The sequence below is a fragment of the Cololabis saira genome, chromosome 16 (assembly GCF_033807715.1).
Source record: "Cololabis saira isolate AMF1-May2022 chromosome 16, fColSai1.1, whole genome shotgun sequence".
NCBI classification, from domain to species: domain Eukaryota; kingdom Metazoa; phylum Chordata; class Actinopteri; order Beloniformes; family Belonidae; genus Cololabis; species Cololabis saira.
This window is the reverse complement of record NC_084602.1, coordinates 14,150,664-14,175,324: the sequence shown is the minus strand read 5'-3', so window position 1 is coordinate 14,175,324 and position 24,661 is coordinate 14,150,664. Positions and strand designations below refer to the sequence as shown.

Genomic DNA, 24,661 nt, shown 5'->3' with positions numbered 1-24,661 from the left:
TGGCCCACTGCCTCTCAATACTAAAACCACCAGCTGTGATATTTAGGAGCTGATGGGAGCTGTGTTATGGAAGCCAAAGGCATTCCAGTGCTGAGGTGGGCTGTAATCCTCCGCTCCTGGCTCCATCCTGACAGAGAAGGAAACAGCAGGGAAATGCACGCACAAATCAGAATTTATGGTGCCATCAAGGCTGCCTTATAGCTGCTGCAGGGAAACACTGATCCTCAGGCTTTGTAGATTTTCTTCAGCATCTCAATCCAGCAAATAACTGGTATGCAGTCAATATTTAGAAAAATGGAAAATTGGCTTAAAAAGATTAGTTATGACAAAATACAGACTCAAATCACATTTCAACAATAACATTTCTGGAGTAAATCCACCGCAGTTTAACTGTTTATCCGTGCTTATGGGTTGAGAATGTCCCCGTTCTCTATTAATTCACCAGCCAGGCCTTTCCGAATATTGCAAAGGGAAGCGAGGCTGCGTACGTCCGAAGCGTGACACCCGACAAATAAACATATGCGTGGATGTAAAACAGTCAAACGCGCACGCTTCACCGCTGTAAAACCGGCGATGATTTCACCGTCGGCCAGGCTGCTCCCTGCCATCTTAGCGTCTTCACATCAGCTTACCGCAGCGGCAGATTGACACGGTAACAGACACATATCAGCTTACTATAATAACACCTAGCCAGCCTGCTGAGTAATCCGCCATTTTGCTGCACAGTGCTGTAAATAAGTATTGTCATGCTACAGTGGAAGGCGTAGAAATCTTCATCTTTGAACTGTAACTGTTCAGCACATATGAAAGTAGGCTGCAAGTCTTGGCAGTGATCATTGGAGTGGGGGTGGTGGTGGTGGGGGGGGGGTCACATGCCAGAGAGCAGAAATGAATGTGGGGTGCTCCAGTCTGTCCACGCACATCAGCTACAAGCACTGTAACCCTCTCCTCACACTCACATGAACAAGTCCACTAGCAGCTTTAAGCCTGGAAACGCCAGCTCACTGATCTCTCTCCCCCTTTTTCATCTCCACCCAACCTCTCTCAAATCTCCCTCTGTCCTCTTTACTCCGTCTTTCCCTACCTACCTTCCCCGTGATCCCCCACTTCCCTCATCCTCCCCCCCCCCCTCCCATCTCACTCTCTTTCACAGACTTACTTTACAGCTATCGCTCCCCCTTTTTTTTTTCTTTTTTTTTTGTACTTAACTTGCTGATGTTGTCCACTGAGAGCCAGTGATTGTCTGTGGGTGAGAGCAGAGGAGAAGAGTCGGGCAGATCACTGCAATGCAGAGCAACCAAACAGCATCCCAGCACAGCTGCAGACTCCTCGTGTTTGCATGTGTGCTTGTATGTACAGTTTGTTTGTGCACATATTTAAATAGACTTTGTTTGCTCCCGGACTTGTATTTGTACGTAAAAAAAAAAAAAAGCGTGCACACATTCGTTGATATAAAGATGTAAATGTTTTATGTGCGCGCGTGTGTGTTTGTGTTTGTGAAAGATGACCAGCTCAACCACGACTATTTGTCATGGCCAAACACCAAAGCTTTCTGCAGCTATGCACCATGACTTTTAAATAGATCTCTTTTTAACCGACATCAAACCCGGCCCGACTGTGCATTTTTAATACCCTGCGTGTTTATGCAGAGAAGAATATGGTTTCATGCCTTTCCCAAACGCTCCCTCCGTGAGGATCTGCTCGGGCTAAAAACCCACGCTGTTTTAATCAGACTGATGGTCCACCTCCTCGCCATGTCTCTGCCATCTCTGCTAACCACTGCCACCGTCACCTTTTTTTTTTTTTTTCCTTTTCTCTTTCTTGAAGGAATAAATGACAGAGCAAGAGGCAATCTAAGCCCCAGAGACCCACAGGCGTTTGAAGTCTAAAGACTCTTTCATCCTCGACTCTGGGAAATGAGTGATTTTTTTTTTTTTTTTTTTCCACACAGTGAATGGACAGCTCTGACAGGACCCAAACACATGAACCATGACGAAGCTGTCAGACAGGCAAACACACATAAACATGAGTAGAAAAACAACAAAAAACATACACACAGCCAGAACCAGTCCAGGGAGGAAAATGTAAAAATAACAAACAAACTATGAGGAAGGAAACGATGGAGAAAAAAAACTGTGAATATGACAAAGAGAACGATGCTGTAATTAGTCATTTGTTGCTTAACTGGCATTTAGCTTAAACTGGGTTCTTCTTTTTTTTTTGTCTGAAGACACAATGGGGCTGATGTGGCATGAGTGAACTACGCAGCTTAGAGGATTAAGGCTGGACCGAGGCGGTGCAGCGGCACTCATTCCTCCGTCATGCAGACACACAAGCCGAGGCTGTGAAAACACCCGGCTTCACACACTTTCCTAATCACACACACACACGCACACACGTACACACCTACAAATAAAAGCATACCCCTCTCAACTCCTGAGAGTGCACATCCACGGAGAGGGATTATCTGTGTAACAGAGTTCTGAATGCTGGGAGTGAGGTGGTGTCTGGAGAAGCGCAAGCGTCACCAAAAGGATGGAAAGAGCACGAAAGGGAAAACCGCACACATGCACACACACACACAGGTTTCAGTGTGGGCTACCTGCGTGTCGAGCAGCATATAGAACAGGTTCTCTCTGTGTCCATCCTGTGAGGCTGATCTGACAGCCAGTGCTTTGAGAGAGAAGGGGAAATAGAGGAGAGAGGGAAAACAAAGGGAGTCGAGCCGAGGAATGAAGAGCCGAGTAAAAGGGTGACGGGGGGACAAATCCGATGGAGAGATGAAAGCAGTGGAAGGAGCAAAGATCGTTACGGAACGCACCAGAGCCGGAGTGGGATGGTGCGATTCGTGACCTTGGGCCCCCGGGGGCCAGCGGCAGCACAAGTCCCTCCTTTCGCAAATAGACTAGTATTGACTTTATTCCACTAATGTGGAAGATTTCACACTATTATTTTCTATCTCCAGCCATTAGTGTGTAAAGAATACCGCAGGCAGATTTGCTCAACACTCATCCGATCTCTGCAGCCCGCTGCATGGACAGCCCCGCAGGCTCAGCACACCTCAGGCTCTTCCTTTCATTAAGACAATGGAGACGGACGGACAGAGTGTGCATTCACGGGAGTCGTGTGTGTGTGTGTGTGTGTTTGTGTGTGTGTGTGTGTTTGAATCTACCAGACAGGAGCTGCCAGAACAAATTGTTTTTTTGTTTTTTTTTTGTTTTTTTATGTAGCACCCTTTATTGTATTTCGTGGGTCGGTGGTAAGAAGGCTGAACCAGATGCAGAATCATCCTATACACCAATATAACATGATCCCTTACAGAGAGAGAGAGCTTCAACACGCAAAAACTAAGAATAAATATATTCACAACAGCCTCTACTATTGGTAGGAGATAAAAGCATAAAAAGGTACCTCCGTAAAAGATATTAACCAGTTGATAGAAGTGTCTGTTTTTTTTTGTTTCTTCTCTTTTTTGAACAAAAGAAAGGCATTTATGTCCAGTTATTTATTTTATCTTTTTTTTTGACAGTTGGTTTTATTTTTTTTTTTTTTTTTGCTGTTCAGTTTTCCTCTGAGAAGTATTTAAAAATCAATACAATAACCTCTGTCTCTTGTACGATGAAAGAAAATGTGAAAGCAGAGGTCCTTGTGGCTCCTTTAAGTCTGAATTATTAAAAAAAAAAGAAAGAAAAAAATAAATTCAAAATGCATCCAATCCCAAAGTGTCCTTCTTTCAACCGGCTTCCATCGTTTTGTTGTTTCTTACGTCGCCAAAAAGAAGAACAGGAAAAAAATTGAATTACTAAATCCTCTTATCCGTAGAAATGGAACCTTCTTGGAAGTTCACTCAGCGTCGCGAGCCTGTGAAAAATTCATCTGGATAAGGAAATCAAGTTAACTGGAGGAGATGAGGAAAATGAGCAGAACTGCAGACAACTCCAGTATTGATTGGGTGCATTATTATTTTTGGCTCATCCAAGGGAATGCAATTACTCTTCAGGTTCTGATTGTTTTTTTTGTTTTTTTGATTTACTTTTCTTTCTCGGTCGTCCATCAACGCCCCGTCCACTGGTAGTCAAACCTCTTTGTTTAGATAAATAGATCTGTATTCATAGAAAAATAAGCATTGACCACACTGCTGGCTGTTCGTTGCTAAGGCACTTGGCTATTTCCATGTATTTTTTTTTCTCGTTTTCTTGCTTCGTCTGTCTCCATCTTAGGTGCACGGCCAGCTCGCTCCATGCCTTTTTCAACATTCATGACTCTGTGTTGGATGTCGCACAGAGCCGATGCGTTTCACCTCTACGCAGGTCTTTTGAGAACAATAACGCGAACATTAACGCCCACCGCCAATGCTGTATCCTGCTAATTGTGGCGCCGAGTAGAAAGACTGAGCCTCCGTGCTTTAGGACTGGGGAGGAAAAAAAAAAATTAAAATACTGTGGTAACTGCAGATGAAGTTATATCCTCCAGGCAAAAGATCTGAAATCAGCCAATCCTTGCCAAATACCAACCTATATGCCAGTAGTGGGGAAAATACAAAAACTGACCTCAGCTCCAGGAATAAACACAGTGCGTAGTACAGTCCCGCTCAACCTCTGTACAGGAGTCGTTCTTACTGGTATGATTCATCCCCGCTGAGGGAGATGATGAAGAGACGAGAGAAGAAGAGTAGCAGGAGGAGGAGGCGTGTTAAAACTGGTAAGAGCGGTCCAGCACTTCCATGTAGTCTGGCGTGGTCCTCAGTCTCTGCTCAACGCCTCCCTGCTCGCTCTGGACACCGCCCGCCGAGGAGCTGGTGGTGGTGGTGACCACGAGCATTTGGTCGGGCCTGGCTTCCTGTTTGGAGTCTTGGCTGTGGGGGTATCGGGGCGGGGGCCGCGCGTACCTCTCTGGGAGATCTCGGAAGTCCGGGGTGGCGAGTCTGAAGAGACAGTCCACCAGCTCCACCTTGGGAGTGGGGCCCTGGCTGTCGATGACTGTGGGACACAGGATGCCGTTCCCGTGGAGACCGGGGAGCGGTCCCATCGCTCCCGTGACAGTGTTGATGGGTGACGAGGACACCTCCAGAGCCCACTCCCTCTCTTTTTCTGCTGCGGGGCAGTATCCCCCCTCGCACTCTTTCGATGCCGCAAATGTCTGCGGCTGCTGCTGCGGCTGCCGCTGCTTCACAGCCGCGTCCTGCTCCTCTTTGTATATGGGGTTGCTACACATTTGCGAGGCGCCGGCGGACTCGGGGCCTTTAGACGCCGCCTCCGGGGGCAGTATGGTGTCGTAGACGTGGTTGTGCTCGGGCGGCGGTAAGGGTGGCTTCTCCGGGAGGCCGTGGTGATGGTGGTGGTGCGTCTGCTCGGTAAACAGTCCACACTCCATCTGGATGCCAGCCAAGTCTACCTCTCCCTGGCGACGGAACGGCAGCTTGTCCCTCCTCCTCAGGGCGTAGGCAATTAGTGCCGCTGCCGCAAAGAACGCAGACACAAACAACACCAGCAAGCTGAGCACTAACACCGACAGAGGGATGGAATCTATCCCCGGTGGGACGAGCGGCCCCACCCCGGAGCCGGGGTAGCCCACCGACACGCCTCTGTCTGCAGCCGTGGACGTCGACGTCTGCACCTCCCGCTCCGGCTCCTCCGGGGGCTCCAGCTCGGGGCAGAGCAGCTCCATGGAGAGGGAGCGCAGGTCGATGCCTTTGGTCTTTTCCGGGGAGTGACACACCACCTCTCCCACCACCACCACGGCGCTGAGCCCCTCCAGCCACCGCTTCAGTGGAGCTGCCTCACAGTTGCACTCCCACGGGTTCTGCTGCAGGTCCACCTGCAGGGGAAAAGCACAGCACAGCACACCGTCACCGTGGAGCGGTAATCACAGGTCGGCCAAATGTGCAAGCCAAATGTAAACAAAAATAAAGAATTCCACTGCCACTTTTGTAATCATATTATCATTATTAGTCAATTTGAAGTTGTGAGCACTCTAATTAGGTGTCAAGTAGAAGAATCAGGTTATACATATTGCATTTCCCTTTTATGAGCTACAAATTAATATACAGTTTTTTTCCTCATTTACTGAATATATTGCAGCTCCCCCACAATTATCAGCCCTTTTAGAAGATGTGTTTTTCAAGTGCACAGGTGATGAATCGCACTAATATGTGAATGATGTTATTAGACAGCCATTGAAACATTACAATACGCAGGTTTTGGATAGCCTCAACTTATTCCACTCACAAGTGCTCTCCTAAAAAGCCCCGTGACCACGTGCTACAGCGGGGTAAGGGGAATTTTTAGTTCACTCTAAAGAACACTCAGCGTTTACATAAGTGGTTACTCACAAAACGGAGCGGCGGCGTTTGCAAGCGATGAGCGCGTGAGACGATGGAGCACTCTGTTTTTAACAATAGACAGGATACGAAGCAACTCTCTCCTGTGCCATAATCCAATAGCCGCGCTCATAAATCCATTTTCTCATTGCCAGCTATCGACTACGTGTCCTGTAACAAACTCAAATATTCACTTTGCCACACTTTGAAAAGAGGCTAAAGCAGATTAGGCACAATGGAAACCGCATCATGTCTGCATTGTCTGCGGGACCGATCTGTTCCATGTCTTTGGCAATGACACGGGCAATGAGAACTGATATTCCCCCCTGTCACACTTCCAAGGAGCTCGCAGAAAATGTTGTCATGCTAATTTGGTTAGGCCATCTCCCTGGCATGTGGAAAAAGATGGATGCTTTTGGGATGAGTCAGCACTATTGTTGGGGGAGCTCCTTCCCCACTGAACCAGCGGATATTCTTTCTCTTTATTGGTCTTAGTCCACTGTGGGCTTTTGCCTTCGCTTCCACAATGACGGCCGTGACTGGACGGTGAGTGGAAGCGGCTCCAAGCTGCGGTGCCAGAGAGCTCCCACTAAATCAACCATCCACTAAACACAGCATTGAAGCAAGGCTTCAATAACAACAATCTCACATCTGGCGGAAATTCTTGAAGCATTTCGCTGTCTGCTTTCATGCAGATCCCAGGAGCTCTGTCCCCTTCTCGTTTTACAAGCATCTGTCCAACATACAGAACATTGTTTATATTATATACGCCTGGTCACCTAGTGTGTGATTTGCTGTCAAATCTGCTTTGTGACAGGAAATTATAGACCCTCATTTAGTCAGACAGGTGTTCCCGATGCATGAAGCCATTACTCTGTGTGTTTTTGTGCACGCAGAGGCTCGTGTGGAATTCATTACATGCGGGGAGTCGCATAAAATGAGAGGCGCGCAGCGACGAGACTAGTCACCGAGGTCTATTTTTTGGCGCATCCACAACGTTCAGAAACCCTTTAGTCGGAAAATACATCCAGCCCGGCTGAAGTAAGGGAGTCGGTCTATTTGCTCTGGTGGGTTTTCATCATTAGTTTGGAGATCAAAGATCAAGCAATAATTGTCAAAGATTTATTTGAGAGGAATATTGAATTCGCACCAGGGGGGAAATTCAGAATATTCTCAGCAAACCGTGTGTCTTCTAATTGATCGCTTTGCTCAGAGAGCAAGATTCTGTCAGTCATTAGGTTTGCACTTGTTAGCTCTCAGAAATAGTCAATACAAGCAAGTTTTGGAGGTTCTGGCGCAGGAATTTTGCTGAATTCTCTGGCGACGAGACGCCCCTGAGCTTCAGCTTGCCAAGCCTTCTCCATACTGATGAATGTGCCTCATTGTGTTGTGAATAATACACAGAGTGAACATAAAAAGATCTGAGGAGGAGGATCTGAAATTCGAGGGGGGAAAGTTTTCTTAAATGTTTTCACATATTATGCCGTGCATGATGGAAATATGTCTCGTGGCTTTGTCAGATGAGTCACGCCATTCAGTCACATCTCCGACTTCATTCATGTTATATCTGCGCTTCCGCTGTTTGACTTTTAAAGTTTGTGATGTTGAGCACTTGCCGGGAGAGAGAGCGCTCCCTTTGCTTTGCATTGTATATTTCTAACTTAGATAGTGAATTTTTTTGCATATTTCCCATCGCGGCTTCAACAGCCCCTGGAGAACGGCCATGAACCTGTTCTCTCCAGCAGTTTGTAGGCATGGGAAAAAGAGCAGTCGTAATAGCAAAGAGAGCTAGATTTTGGTTCATTGAGGCCACGGATGGTGGAGGAATCGGCATCTCTGCCTCTGCGTGATTGCTAAACATCCTTGAAACATAGTGAGTCTCAGAAGAAGCCTTTGATCTTTTATTTTGAGGGAAGACAAATCCTGATTTGTAATGCTGCAGGATTACATATCTGGATATTCAGAGTTTAAAATGTGCTGCAGATTGATAGCATGGAGAAGTGACATTAGCAGCATGTTTACACAGTTTCTTTACACAGATATAGATACTGAATTAAAAAGACATTTAACTTTTAACCACATTAACACTGTGGATATTCAAAAATAAAAAATGTTGATATTGAAATAACACAATGATAATTAGTCTGATGTTAATTATGTCCTGGCATATCACCCACCCCTGCGCGATATTAAATGGTAGTTATTAACACTAAATTACTCTTATCTTAATGGTTTGAAAATTCAGCAGTTATTTGCGAGAAAAACTCACAACAGAACTCAGACAGCCTTCATTTACACATACGGGCTAATTTTAAAGTACCGAGACGGACAGCAAATGAATCTAAAGTGCATATTGCCTTTTGAAATAGAAATGACAGTAAATGGATGCCGTAGTCCGGTCAAACGCCTCAACTCATAAAAGCTTATAATTGAAGGGGATTTTGATGAGCTACAGTATTTATGTTTTAAACATCCAGGTGGTTGTGATGTATGTTGTGTTGTGCAATTTAACCGAAAACAAGTCCCTATTACAAGATGTTTTCACAGCATAGCCATATCATGGATAGATCATCATTTCGCAATTACATTAGATTGGAAGTTGTGAGTCACTTTATTGATTAGCGTTATTCTGCTCGACGTTTTTTAATTGACCTTTTATTCTCGCAACACTGTTTTGTTGGTTTGGTTTGGTTCAGTGCAGCATGAATTGACTGGAAAGCTTCACAGAAAGGAATGCTATCTGTGCCCCACGCTTTAGCTACTTTAGCTTCACATTAAGATAGGAAATGGATAAATGCCTTTTTAAAAGTTCCCTTTAAAGCCTGATAAAGGTTTAAAGGGGCCTCCAAGTTTTCTTTTTGCAGATTCTTAAAGGAAAATTGCAGAGTAAAAACAACTCGAGGTCTTTCATATTAGATGGGAAGAAGTAGAAGCTTTCATGGTTTCGCTTTGTGTCTAGACGGATTATTTGTTTGCAGCAAAACAGCATTTACTGTTAGCACAGAGAGCAACAGAGCTACTTCAACAATAACTTGCTATTTTAAGCCTTCTGACAAGAATCAAAAATGCCATTTCACTCAAGTGACAGTGTGGATAAGGGCCCTACAGACATTGCAAGGTACTTTAAGCTCCGTATGTGAAGAAGAAACGGCATTAAAAAGGATTGGTTGTGCAGGTATCTCTGTCCACTCGCTGCTATCGTATAATTCAGTGCAAGTGGACGCAAAAGGAGGACAAGAGTTCATGGCCTCTGCGTCCGTGAAAAGGGATCTGTACTTTATGGCAAAATAAGTGTGCGTTAAAGGCAGAGGCCGTGAACCTCTCCTCCTTTTGGGTCTATTTGACAGTAGTTCCCACGACAACCTGCACAGACTTAGGACAACAGCAGCATCCGGATGGAGATGCCTGTACAAACAATCATTTTCTTGGTACACATACAAAGTTCAAATGACCTCCGCGTTTCTTCAGGGACCCCAACAACTCCGTCACATAAAAAATAGCAATTTATGTTGATGTAGCTCTTACTTCACACCACTTTGCTGCAATCACATAGGCTATTCTGTGGTAATTAAAAAACAGCAATAACAAAAAAACGCTTCAATCCATATCACATATTACCTTTTACCATCTTTAAACCTGGAATTTTGCTGTAACTTGTCCGTGTGCGTGTGTGTGTGTGTGTGTGTGTGTGTGTGTGTGTGTGTGTGTGTGTGTGTGTGTGTGTGTGTGTGTGTGTGTGTGTGTGTGTGTGTGTGTGTGTGTGTGTGTGTGTGTGTGTGTGTGTGTTGCTCTGAACATTCAGAGCATCACATTCGGTCCCAGGACGGCAAGGGCGAGTCATGTTCTATGTAGGACACGGAAAAGTCCAATCATGACAATCATCTGCTGGACTGACATAAAAAGACGGTACAGGGAAGGTGCAGATGCTACGGGGTGTGTTTCGACCTTGTTGCAAATGCCCGTTTGTGGCTGTAATGGCATAAAATCTAATACTGTCAGGGTTTACACCCTAAGCAAAGATGGGGGGTGAGAAAACTTTTATTTATGAGGATGCATTGCAGTGCATCAGCAGAGGACGAGGTTTTGCATTCTTCTGATGCCTTTTGGAAAAGGTGCTCAGCAAATTTGACCCCAAAAACAGCTATGTTTTGCCACTAAACTAAATGGGAATGTAAGTCAGCTGGGTTTCTTTTCTCTCTCTGTCATTGTCTGATTTATAATCCTTGAGCTCTAGCTGGTAATTTATTGATAATATGATCTCCAATCTTAGCCTGGGCGGAAGGGGAGGCCGGTTCTGGAGATTTGCTGAGATGTGGATGGAGTTAGATGAGTATATAATTATGGATCTCCATTCAGAAGAGTCACACTCAGGACATCTTAAGCCTCCAGTAGGTTTTCTTCTGACAAAAGAAATGGATTTCTACAATGTTTTGAAATGCATGCAATTACGGCTGAAGCAGAACTTTGGGGTTTAAGCACATATACTCATTTATCAAATATTGGAAAATTGGGTAGCCTATAAAGAGTGGCTCTTTGAAAACAAATTAAAAACCCACCTCTAAGGCTAACTCATATACAAAGTTAGCAGCCAGGTCATTTCATTCATGACCAAAAGTCATTTCTCTTGAAGTTACTCACATACATTTCAAATGAGGTTGAGGACAGTCCAATCTAACAGCTTGTTACTTGAAATTTGACAAATATAACCAAATCATAAAGACTTTTACTTGCATTTCTTGCTTGGTCTGTGACCTAAGCTCCTAAACTGTGAAGATGTGGACCAAAAATACAATAATATGATGACTGAAACCCCTTTCAGAGTCTTGACAAGCGCCTCTTAGACCTCCACTTTAGCCCTGACAACAACACGAGCAATAAAAACAGCTGCTAAAATAACAGTCTGCCCATTTCCGTTACTAACTTTTTACCAGCCGTGTGCTTTTTGCTTTTTAACGCCACGATTTATAGCGTAACTGTTTAATTTCACACCAAAATCAGAGAGCACAAAAACTAAAATAAATGGACGTTGAACAGTTGTTACTTTTAGACAGAGACATACTAAGTATTAGTTCGGTTTGAAGATCCTGTACTTAAGCTAATCACCTGCAGCTTGTAAGCTAATATTTGCCGTGCAGATTTGAGAGTAGTACTAATCTTCTCATCTAACCCTCCAATAGCTCAGCAAACACCGTTTTTTTCCAATGTGCTGATCACATCATGACTGTTTCTGTTGCACTCACATTGTGAATGAAGTACGAGAGAAAGGTTAACAATGAGGACTTATGCAGGAGGGTCGAGCTGCTGGACATCATCATGGAACATTTAGACCAGCTGTTTTGGACTTTTTCCTGAACAGATTTGACAAATACGTCCAGGATAAAACAGAAGTTGCTCAAAGATAAAGCAGCAACAACCAGGGAAACAAAAGATTTGTTGTTTTTGCCATTTCTGGGGGAATCTACAGTGGCTATATCCTTTTGTTTTTAGTTTTTTTACAAAGCTTCACTGCGGACTGACTTTAAATCCACATTTAGCGTATGTGCTTGCACATTGTATTGGCCTTATAACACGTCAGAACAGAGAGAATAAGTATATTGTGTTTCGAAGATTTATTCAGGTCTTGAAACATCAGAGATTGACTGATTTATTAATGCTGATTTGAAAGCTCTAAACTGTCAGGAAATGCTATGCTGGTCAATAATTTCCTGTCAAACTTGGCCCGTGTAACTGCTGCTTTCAACAAACTTCCTTGACCGAGAAATTGTTGGGTTTTTTTTTTTTTACACACAAGGCACAGCGTGGACCTGGGTGAGTTTCTATATTACAGCTGGCAATGACAGGAAAATTCACTGCATGTTTTCTGAAGTTACCGAGAAAAGACGCACAAATTCCTTAACTATACGCGTCTCTGGCATCCGTTCAGATTCACTTAAGTTGATGTTATTCTATTTTTTCCATCGCTTTAAGGCGCCGTTACTCTTGTGCAGACATTCATTTTCTAGCTGAGGACACACTACAACAATTTTAATTTTCTCTTTAATGTCACAGTAATTTATTTATTATCTTCTTTTTTTTTTTACAAATAAAAGTGACATAAAAGCAGTATTTTCCAAATCAGTGTGTGTAAGTGGGTGTAACTGTATAATCCTTTTCTTGATGGTGACAGTGAATTTAAGCCGTGCTCACAGCTGCTTTATAATTATCCGAATGGAGTGCTTTTTCACAACAGCTGCAAACTAAACCCCACTTCCATCTGCATTGCCCTTTGATTTTACTCTGCAAATTTTGGCTCTAAATACACACACACACACACAGAGTGCCCAAAAAGCCCTCATCCTGAGCTTCAAACCGGCTGGAAGCAAGTCAACAGGTGGACGTCACTCCGGCGGCCAGCATGCAGCGGTAATGTGGCTTTTGTAAGAGAAATAAAAACTGGTAAAATGAATGACTTCAGTAAACCTGGCATGGATTTCCAGCACTGCAGCGGCGATACTGCTGGGTTTTATGAATACGGGCCGCTTTGCACATCCAATTTGTGAATGTTTTAATGCTCTCGGACATCAGAGCAGAACAACTGCACAGGAACATAATACTCCCGTCCGTGGTTCCACCGGTTAGCCTCTGGCCTGATCAAACATTTAGAAACTGCTGCTACACTGCCAACCTCACCCACACTACATTGGATACGGGATTTTTCATGGAGCGAAGTAAAACGGAAATGCACAATGACATACAGGCTAATCTACACCCACCTTACCTCATTCTGCTCTCGCTGTCTAAGAAAAGCCTGGTACACTAAATTTGCTGAAATGAGAGAAGACCAGAGGAAAATAATGTAATACCTTGGTTTCCCTCCTTATCGGTGCACTATGTATAGCAACCAATAACATAATACTGTAGTCAAATGTGCCAGTGAAGATACAAAATCAGTAAATAAATAAAAATACTGAGGTTTGTATATTCTGGTTACTGAAGGGTGCATTAATTACAGCAGCACGCAAACACTTGAAGGGCTTCAGCTTTCTCCTGTTTAGCTCCTGATTTATTAAGACCACTTACACAAATCAGGTTAATTGCATTTTTCCATTTGGAATACCTGAGGCGCAACCAGAGTACCACATGCCGCTGCAGAGCTCTCAGAACAACAGACGATGGGAGAACGCTGCAGCTGCGCCAGAGGCCGAGAGATCAGGTGCTGCCAGGAGTTCTGGATGGGGATAAAGCTTCCTCCAACAGCTCAACATGTTTTGTTTAGTTCATCAAGCTGTGATATCATATGGTGCCTCGGCACCCCACTAGGTCTTTGAATCAGTTCGGCTGGCATTTTTAAAAAATTACTTTGCAGAATTACACACATTTCACTTCAGGGTGCTCCATCTTTTTTCCAACTTGCAACTGTCACTCAACAAAAAAGCTGTGTTTTTTTTTAGCTACAATTTCTTTTTGTAAAAAGAGCCTCAAGCCAGGAATTGACTAATTGAGACGCACAGCAGTTAGCAGAAGTGAATTATTATCTGCTCCAAGCGTCTGATGCATTAAGCAGTAAATACAGTTGATGATATTATGGGATTACACCAACCTGCACCAGTCCTTTCAGATGTTCCAGCACTCCCTCCATAGGAAGCTGCAGGAGGTGATTGTTTCTGAGGTTGAGTCGAGCCAGGTTGACTCTGGAGAACACGCCGAGAGGGAGGCTCCGCAACAGGTTGGCATTGAGAAACAACAATTGGAGGGATGGCATGGAGTCGAAGGTGCCAGGATCCACCTCGCGGATTTCGTTGTACTCAAAATAAAGGTACCTGAAGACGGGAACAGAGAAGAAGAAGCTATTTCATTATGTGAATATGGGTTAAGTATTTGTTAAAGTTAAAATTGTGCTATTTAATAATAGCACAACTGTATCTCTTCTGTATCACAGCACAGCAAATACATCAAAGACAAGTCATATTACGATCATAACAGAAATTCAATTTAATTTCCTCATTCCCTGTTCACAGCTAATAAACTGATCAGTATCAAGTATTATTGCATAACTCTGCACAGATTACTTCATTCAGTGGTCCGTGCACATCTGATTACCTTATCAATCCATATTAAAGAAGCATGTAGATTAAAATTCTTTTTTTTTAAGTAATAAAAATCATTTTGAGACGTTTGGCTGCATGCTGGTGATCCAGTAACCTCCCCCTGCCGTAATAAGTAACAGAGCTGGTTTAAATAACTCATAGCTCTCTCACCATTAAGTCACTAACAAAGGCTAACGAGGGGTTAAGAGGAAGACATTTTCAGGGTCCAAAGAGGATCTGTATAATTGATTAATAGTCAGATTAATAGGTCTGTGGATTTTCTGAACCCTGTCCCGGAATATAAGGACAATGCAGCTGAAAAAGTCTGAATAAGGAGACGTCTCCTCGTTCCTAAAATAGCAGTGCACGAATGCTGATCTGGTGTATTCATCAAAGTTTAATTCACATACCGACTGCAGATGTGTCTTATTTGCAGAGGAATTATCCCTCGAAGATTACCTGACAATAATAAATATATGCATTTGTCTGACACGGTGTTTTAATTACAAGCCTTTTTCCGAAACACAAAATCCTGGCATCATGCAGACGTCTCTTTACCTTATCAACACCTCTGCATGCAAATACATAAAAACATTAATTTTCACATTGTCACTCATTCCAAGCTCACGAATCAACTGGAGCATGTCACAAGGCGGTGTGAATAAGTAACCACACTCCTGGAGGAATGTGCACCTTTCATTTTAATCAAACTTCAGCATTATGGTAATCAAAAATAAGCTTTCCACATATGGCGGTGGCGCATGATTGTGTCTAAAGCGCAGGTGGAGAGGAACTTGCTCGAAATGCAAGGGAGGGGATCTGAAAGGAAAAAAAGTCCTACCTAAGATTCTGCAGGCCCAGGAACATGTGGGGGCTGAGCCTCTCCAGATTGTTTCCGTTCAGGTAGAGGCTCCGCAGGCTGACCAGGCTGGAAAAGGCCCCCTCCTGCAGGTACGAGATGCGGTTGTTTCCCAGGTGAAGCAGGTCGAGGCTGGAGAAATTCCAGAAGTCGGTGCGGTAGATCCTCTGGATTAAATTCCCGCTCAGGTAGAGCTTGCGGCCGTTCAGGGGCCGAGGGGTGAGCTGGGACACGTTGACGAAGCCGTTCTCTTTGCAGTTGACGGTGAGGCCCAGGTCCGTGATGTGCAGGTTGCAAGTGCAGCCCAGGGGGCAGATGATGGGGATGGGGGGTCGTGTTTGGTACCCGGCCACGGGGGGGTTCTGGTTGGGCATCAAGCTGCGAGATGTGGGGGATGTTCTAGAGGGTCGTGGCCTTTTAGTCGGCCTCGGGTGCCTCTCCCTGTCTTTACGCTCGGCTGAGGAAGACGATGAGGAAGTGGAGGACGTGTGAGTGTTCTGGCGGGAGCCGTGCACCATGGAGGACGGCTTGGTGGGCCGGACTCGCCCGTGGTGCGAGTTGGATTTAGAGTTAGGGGGCTGGTGCTGGGGCGGCAGCCCGGCCGACGAGCCGCTCCGCTCTCCTTGCAGCTCTTTATCCGGCAGGTCGGCGCACAGCTCTTTGCGGGGGATTTCCCTCAGGTCCTTGCCGTGAAGGTGGAAGGGGTATTCACAGGTAACGTCCCCGACAACAGCTGTGTAGGGGATCTGGCCCAGCCACTGCTGGAGCTGCACTGCCTCGCAGCCACAGTTCCAGGGGTTTTCCTCCAGCTGTAACTCCATCAGGGAACGGCCAACGTACTCCAGGGTACCGGCATATGCCAGGCTCTTCAGACGGTTTCCCCGCAGGTCCAAATGAGTCAGAGACACAGATCTGGTGCGGCAGGGAGGAGAGGGATTGTTAGCTGGGTTAGATAAAAGGACAATTTCAACTGCGAAAGAAAAACAAAGGTTGCGGAGACATCTGCTTTTTATCCATGATTAATCCTCCTTTTATAACACGACACAGTGTGCCACAGAAACATTAATTCAGCAAAACAGAGTGGCTGACTGTGTGTGACACTGATATTTCTACAGATCAGTCCCGGCATAATTAAAAAAGCTCTGCAGTGAAATAATCAGAATCCCGACCTGAAAAGATGAGCAGGCAAGACAGGGATCAGGTTGTCATTCAGGATGAGAACACGGAGCTTGTAAAGAAACCTCAGAGCACCGCTGTCAATCCGTTTGATCACGTTGTAGTCAGCCTGCGGAAAAGATGGAGAAGACACAAAAATGATGTCATTGCTGAAACTGGAAAATAGCTGAAAGGTTAGGCGTTCTTCGCTTGAGAAAAAGAAGTGAGGTGCTGAGAACATTCTTTTACGCCGCTTCACCCAGGCCACCTGCGAGCCATTGATCATTGCTGGCTGCGGCTATCCATTGTGTTCTCAAGCAAATTTGTCAATAATTCAGTCAATCGTGGATAATCAACTTAGATTATCTCCCCGAGCCTACCTGGAGGTATTCCAGAGCCTCTAAACCGGCGAATGTGTCATTTCTGAAGACTTCCAGCTTGTTTTCGTGCAGGTACAGGCGCCTCAGTTTCGCCAGCCCGTGAAACGCTCCCACTCGGATGTCCTGGAGTGCATTGTTGCCAAGGTTTAACGACACCGCGTTGCCAAGGTGCTGAAATCCGTTGCTATAGAGACGTCTCAGAGAGTTCCTTTGGAGGTTGAGTTTGAAAGGGCGGACCCATGACTGTGACACCTGAGTGATTAATTAGACGCATTATTAGTTACCGTAGCTTATTAATTAAGTGAAGTGAACAGCTAAGGCAGATCCATAGACCGCATTAGAGGCAGGATATTAGACTTGGACACGCTGCATTTTCATGAGATGAATGACAGCATCCTTTAAAGTGCAGCGCGGTGTCGGGGTGGAGAAGCGGTTACCTGGCTGGCGTTGGTGAAGCCCCGCCCGTCACAGTGCACGTGCAGCACGCCTTCTTTGACCTCGCACGTGCACGGCTCGAAGCACGGCTCGTCCACTTCCTCCTCGGAGTTGTCGACCAGAGGCGTGTGCGTGGAGGTGGGGGTAGGGGTGGGGGTGTGCGACGCCTGGGACAGATACACACACCCCAGGGCCACTGCCAGAGTGACCCACTGCATCCTACTGCTTCTCCCTTTCAGCTCCACAGCCTGGGGCTAGAGCCCAGCATCAGCCCTTCATCGCACTATAAAATGATGCAAAGCGCAAAAAGAATCATAGAAACATCAACACACACACACACACACTCTCGTACACTGACAGACACACACACACACATCGTTAAGAGAAGGCAAACAGACAGGAAGGGAGCATCAAAAGCCACTTCGGGATGAATCAGATTGGTGATACATCACAAGAATATTCAAGCAGTCAGAAAATAAATGTTAAATCACAGACAATGTAGAGCCACGAGGAAAGAATTTCATTATACTGGAATAATGATGCATAAGGCAACTGGAGGCCATGGCGCACCATGATGTGAGTCAAACCATGGTAAACGTGAGATGTGCTGAATTCAGCAATGAAAAACATGCCTTCAGATGGAGCCGGTTTAAAAAGCAGGATAAATTAATTTTAAAAACAACAAGGTTAACAATTTTCCAGCTGCTGCTGCATCACTTCTAATTACAAAGTCAAATGCTGACATTGTAAATGCAAAACAAAGACACGCACGTGGGCTAGTCCCCCCTCGTGAGTCCCATTTTATCATGTTCGGAATGGCTTTTTGGACAAGAATGTGAGCGAAACATGTGATGAATATATTCATCTGTACTCTCAAAAGCCGAAATGTCACGCATGTGTTGTTTTAATTTATGCAATGTGAAAATGGGTAAATGCAAATAAGACTCATAATGCTTCTGTCTAATGAACTGCTCCATTTCCTAAGATGAATAGCAATCAGAGAACACACGGATGAAGCACAAAACCCCCTCCTATTATCAATCAGCAAAACATGTGAGGTTATCAACAGCCATCAAGACCTGTCATAGTCATTATTGTGATAATGACAGTGGAGAGGAAGCATCTCTGCAAATCAAAACTCTTCAAAAAATTTCAAAAGGCCTGATTTGGAGGCAGTGCAAATGACGGGCAGGATCTCAAACTGATGCCGATAGAGACGCTGGTGTGGTGACTGCAAAAATGGTACCGTAATATAAAGAGAGTGGTACTGGAATAACAGAAATCCTGGCAAACAAACAAACAAAAACAGCTGAGAATCCGAGTGTTGCACTGGGGATCCTGCCTCTCAAGTGTTAATGAGATCTAAATTGGAGAAAGCATCTCGGTCTGCTCCTACTGCGTTGAACACCGCCATGCAGAATGCAATAATGATCTTGATGGTGTGGTAGCTGTAATCATCCAGCAATAATCTGGGATCGGTGGGTTAGACAACGAGGCAGCGGTGAAAAAACATCGCCGAGAGGAAGAGCAATCACAGAGGTGATTATGGTGGGGAAAAGATGAAGGTGGGAACAAGAGGAGGAGGAAGAGGGAAGATCGGGAGGGGGAGAAAAGGTGAAGGAATGCTGTAGCAAAGAGACAGATAAGGAGAAAGTAATGAGCAGAGAGTAGCTGCACAGGAGGAGGAAATGGGTGAGGTGGGAGAGAAGAGTGGGATTGCATAAGCAGTAAGAAGTCAGTCAAGGCTGCCACTCTGTATGAGCGCTCACGGTGAAACAGCTGAAATCTGATATTGATTATATCAAAGCTTTCTCTTCGCTCTGCTCACACTGTACGCCCTCCTCGCACAGAAACGACGCTGCAGCCAAGTTTCACGAGTGTGTGTGTGTGTCTGCGTGTGTGCTGAAAACAGTGAAAGAAAGGTCAAGCCAAATCCAAAAAGTGTGCTTTTATAGCCTGCCAAGCAGAGAAACAGGTAGCAAGAAAACGTGTACGTGAGCGTGAGCTTTCATAACAAACCCCTGTAATGCTGCAGTATGTGTTGGATGATCTCAGGGAAAACAAAACGGAAGCGAGAGAGATGCAGTTTTTCCAGTTTTGCATGAAGAAAAATCCACCGAGGTATGAAAGTGCCGGGTACATCCACGAGCTTCTCGGGACACTCCAGGCAAAAGTCCTCACTGTTGTCAGGCAAATTGGAACAAACAGTCCCAGCGGGTTTTCTTTTTCATCTGAGAAATGCATTGTTTATCTCCGGGCCCCAAGCCCCCCCCCCCCCTCCTCCATTTAGAGGAGATCAATACCGGGTCCTGATAGACCACTGGGATCCCTCCTGTTAGATTCTGCTTTGGCGGTTGGCGATCTCTCCCTAATGAGAAGAAACACACTCAAGCCTGTTTCTCCGATCGGGCCGAGTGGACTAGTCAGCAGCCAGCATAGCTCTGCATCATTATGGTAACAAGAAATGAAAGGACTTGTGTTGACTGGAGACAGCACAGCAGAAAACTCTGTGTGGGGATCTGTATGTGCATCGGTCACTGTCCGACTGTTTTCATGGCCTGACGCAGGTGTGGCTTCCCCCCCTTGTCTTTTTTAAGTCTCTCTGACTCTGAGTTTTTCATTTCTCTCTCTCTCTCTCTCTCTCTCTCTCTTTCGTACTCTCTCCTCCAGACCTGCACACTGACGCAAGCAAACCAGAGATGACGGCCACTGCTTATTCTTCTCCATATTATTCATGTCACACATTTCCACTGTCTACCTCTCTGTCCTCTCTGTCGGTCAGGAAACACACTCACCAAAAAGCCCCACACACAGGCTTTTACATGGGCCCCTGCTCCCAGCTCACTATCTATCAGGCAAAGCAGTAGCATCACTGATCAAACGTATGGGACTATGAGCCCCGGATAGCTCACACAGCCCCATCCAAGAAAATTAATTAACTAGTAGCATTACTACACACATTGTTAACAGTTTGCATAATTAAAAGCATGACCAATTAAACAAGTCAAGTCATTATAAAAGAGCCTTTTAGGACATTTACCAGGCTATGTATGAAAATCCTTGGCAGAGTAACGCAATCCAATTGCATTCCTCATTGTCTGTCTCTCTCTCTCCAACACCAGCCTCTCTGATCCACACGGCGACGATTAGCAGAGCAGGGATGCGGGTAATACTCACTCAGTCCGCCGCCAAAGAATTAAGGAACGACCGAGAAAACACTTTAGAGGCTGACTGTCGACATGTCGTTCACGTCCAGCCGCACTCTTCTCTCCCTCTCTCCTCTCCTGTAGCGGCTCAGGCGGATGAGGAGGGAGGGAGGGATGGATGGAGGGAGGGAGGGGAGGGAGGGTGGTGGTGATGGGGGGGGACCAGAGCAAGTGGGGACGTGATAAGACTGCAATGAGGTGGAGGATAAAAAAAAAAACGAGAGAGAGGGCGAGAGGAAGAGAGAAAGAAAGCGATAGGCTTTAGGATGCAGGTCCGCTCCTCCGCGCTGCAGGACCGCCGCTGCTCGGGCCGCTGCGTGCGCGGAGTTTGGACCCTGCCTGGAAGATGGAGAGACACCTCTTTTTTTTTAATCTCAAACACAACGGAGCAATTTACAATTTACAGAGGACGAAAAAAAAAAAAAAAAGAGGGGGGTGCTGGAATTAATCATGCATTTGAGGCGCACCGTACGTGCGCGGGTCGGGGTGGGTCCCGCCGCGCCGGTTCGGTTCCCGTCAGAAATGGATTAACAGGAGACGCGTCAGACGTTTTGGCCCCATAAACTTTCTCCTCACAACTGCCCGCATGCGCACCCCGGTAGAATACTTGTGGGCAGGTGGAATGTTCATATCACCTGCCGGAATGTGTTCTTAATGACCTGTCTGGTCAAATAAAGGCGAATGGCTGAATGAATATCAAATAAAGCGTTAGAATTGTTTTTTTTTCCATCTTTATCGTATAATGTTCACAAAGTGTAATGCAATTCATGTCATGGGTAGTGTATTTTGAAGGGATGCGGGTAATACTCACATTATCTTGCATCTCTGCAAATCAAAACTCTTCAAAAATTTGAAATTGATATTGATATTTTGAAGGATCAAATACTAGGGGTGGGTTAAAAATATCGATATATCGATATTTTATCGATATGCATGTGTAGGAACGATTATCGATACATAAATCCAAATATCGATTTAAAATTTTTTTTTTTTTTTTTTAAATCCCGATTTTTTTCCCCCCATTTTATCATCCAGTGCTCCTACCTAAGTCAGTCCTGGGCATTGCTCCATCTACCAACCCCGGGAGGCCCTGCACTGAGCTCAAGTCTCCTCCTTACTTGAGGAGTGAGCAGGCTGCTTCTTTTCACCAGGCAGGGTGGGGTTTCTCTGGCCGGACGTGGCGCGTGAAAGGATCATGTTATTCCCTTATTGTAACCAGAATATCGATATCGAATCGTATCGTATTGGACATCGCATCGTCTTGGCACCTAGTGTATCGGAATAGTATCGTATCGGGAGGTCAGTGATGACACCCAGCTCTATCAAATACTCAACATCCCATATTATCAATTTTACATCGTGCAAGAAATGATGGGCGTGGCAATCAAACTTTGAAAATCGACTGTGCGCATGCGCAGAACCACAAAGTGGCATTTCTCGGCAGGTAGCAAGGATTGGCAGAACACCTGACCGGTGCCAGCTGGTTCTGGCGCAGGCGCACAGCCGCATTTGGGAAAACTGTCAACTTTTTATTTGTCTATTCCTCTATGTAATTTATGTTGATGACGTACACATATTAAGAGAGGACTTGTTTATATGCAGCAATTTGGAAGAATAAGCTAGTCATCTCTAAAGTAAAAATTACAAAATAAAACATTTATTTTGGAAATATCAGAAGGATTCTGAGATCCTTAATTGCACTCTTAGATTGCTGATAAAATGTCTAAAGCACTGAGAATCATTATGGACTCTTTCCCACATACTGAAGTACTCTGAAGTTGGAATTTCTAAGTCCCGAATTGGACGTTTCAAATCTCCCTAGAGGTTGAAATTTCAACTCATAAAGGCTGTAATAATCCAGTCAGCTCAAATCCGATTTTTGTCGTGCAGAATACAATCTGACTGACAAGGGATCAAATCCGATCTGCGTCCTTGTTCCCTTATCTTTATGGCTATAACAATCTACATGACGGATGTAAACAAACTAAAATAGAGGGCGGTGAACTGGCTTTGCTACTGTCACAAATGGTTATGTGGAGCTTAGGTGCAAATTTACCAGAAAGAGACACAGGATGTGTGTACTAGTTTATCTCAGTCTTGTACGCCAGCAGGCTACAGTTGAGTGCATGCTCCAGGCAGGTTAGCTGTTAGCCAACAGATTCAGTCATGGGAAACATTCTTGAAGATACCATCATCATCAAATCATTGGTACTCCTTTGCATAATTTCAAGAGTGGATGAATACATATTATAAGTAAACGTTCAAATGGTCATTCAGGAAAAAATCCAAAATCAAAATAAAGTCAGCAAAGTGATTATTATTTTCTAATTATGGCACAAAGATTAAACCTATCATTACTTCTTTTTGACTTTCCTGAGATTGACCTGTGGAGATTTCAGGTGGGCTCCTTCATCAGCACACCAGAAGGACAACACACAACACACAACACACAACACACACACACACACACACACACACACACACACACACACACACTAATACCCCTGACCATGACCAACATCTCACCCCCAAAGCTGAATTTAACTTCCAGCTACTAGTAATCTGCTGGCTACTTATCACCATCAGCACCAGGTCCCCTGCGAAGCTCTGGGTCCTTAAACCCTACATATCGTGATGCCTCTGAAGGCATGAAAACACACTTTCAGATGCATTCAAATATCAGTCAGCCAGTTTCAGGCCTATAGGAAAAGATTTAATAACAACATGTCTCCCACACAACTCGGCCGAAACTTCAATTTTCAGTTCAATTTCACATTGATTTCTGTGTGCATTATAAGGTGAATCACCTTGAGGAAATGGAGAGGTGCATCTCCCTGCATCCTCACTCCACCTTCCTCTCTCTCCTCTCATCTCTCCCTACAGCAGTGGAGGGGAAAGCTGTCCCTGGAGATTCCTATCAGAAAAAGCAACAGAGACTGTTCCAGTAATATCACGGATGCAGATGATGGTTATAGATCTCAGGGCTCTCAGGTGCATTAGTGTGTATTACAGCTTCCCCACAAGGCTACTTAATGCTTGCCTGCAATGGAAACTGACTAGCAGACCTGGGGCACACATGCACAGCCTCATGATCTCATGCATTTTTCTAAGATTGCTTACAAACTCGTGCTCAGTTGTTTAAAATGAGCAGGAATTATGGATATACTGTAAGTGTATTCCATAAATGCTGAGACACAAAATTGTATTTTATTTCCAACTGGTGACACCAGATCTGGGGTGTAATAAGATGTTTTTTTTTTAATCTGAGGTTTTATAGAGTGTACCACAGTCCATGAATGTGAATCTGGGAGAAATAAACTCGCTTAGCTCACTGTAGAGATGTTGTTGAACCATGGAGACTCCCTAAATTAAGAAAACAAACGGAGAGGAACAGAAGGAAGATGGTTATCAGGCACCATCAGATACCTGAGTGTCTTTTCTCCAGGGGCAGGAGCTGCTCTGAGCTCATAAAGTACTTTTTTTGGAGTGTTGACTGGGCCTCTAAAGTAGGGGATCTATTTATACTGGCCTAGTGGAGCTGTCCAGTGCTGAAATGAATGGGGATTCATGCTGTTTCATTTCAGCCACTTCTCCTTTCTTCCTCCTCTGCTTTTTCATTCTCCAAAGCCTTTTATTTTCTGAATTATTTCTGTCAGATCATACTTTGATTCCTTGTATTTGAAATAACCTTCCTCTCTCCTTTTCTGCATTGCCCTTTTTTACCCTCTTACTTTTGATTTTCCCATTGAGCTCTTCTTAATTCTGACTGGTTACCATGCTTCTCTCTCTTTGATGTAACATGCTTTCTTTTACTCTGCATGCTCACTCCATCTTCTCCTATACTGGGGACATATTGGCCAAATGGGCATCCCAGTTTTGTGGCTCTCTCCAATTATACTGTTCTTCACATGATGTCCACTGGGATTTGCTTGCATGAGTGCACGCACACTAAACCTCAAGGAGAAGAAGACGCATTGACAGGAGTAGGGACATGGATTATTCCTCTTCCCTGCCAATCCCTAAGTCACCAAATCTTCCCACCAGAGGACCCAGTTCAGTTCCCCATCATAAATCGATTATAGGAGATTCATCAGAGTCACAGACAGTAAGTGCCATAAAGTTTCTCCTCACGTTGTTCTCGTACTTTAGCTGGTCCCCTGAACACGTGCTCTGATTGCTTTACGGTCTGCACAGCCTCCCAGTCTCTAGTTACTCAATAGCAAGCAGAGAGACAGGCAAGG

General features: G+C 44.8%; 1 protein-coding gene across 2 annotated transcripts; it reads right to left on the bottom strand.

Annotated features, from left to right (window-relative positions):
* Nucleotides 1-3,243: 3,243 nt before the first annotated feature.
* Nucleotides 3,244-20,499, bottom strand: LOC133461991 (SLIT and NTRK-like protein 3). 2 transcript variants are annotated; one of them, XM_061743060.1, is made up of 7 exons: nucleotides 20,392-20,499; nucleotides 17,217-17,497; nucleotides 16,780-17,031; nucleotides 16,414-16,529; nucleotides 15,227-16,156; nucleotides 13,899-14,118; nucleotides 3,244-5,817 (listed from the first exon to the last, which is right to left on the bottom strand). In XM_061743060.1, the coding sequence occupies exons 2-7, from the start codon at nucleotides 17,430-17,432 to the stop codon at nucleotides 4,693-4,695; spliced, it is 2,859 nt and encodes a 952-aa protein (XP_061599044.1). In that variant the 5' UTR covers nucleotides 17,433-17,497; nucleotides 20,392-20,499; the 3' UTR covers nucleotides 3,244-4,692. The 2 variants fall into 2 exon arrangements, with proteins under 2 accessions (XP_061599044.1, XP_061599043.1); XM_061743059.1 differs by having other exon boundaries at nucleotides 20,255-20,465.
* Nucleotides 20,500-24,661: the final 4,162 nt, after the last annotated feature.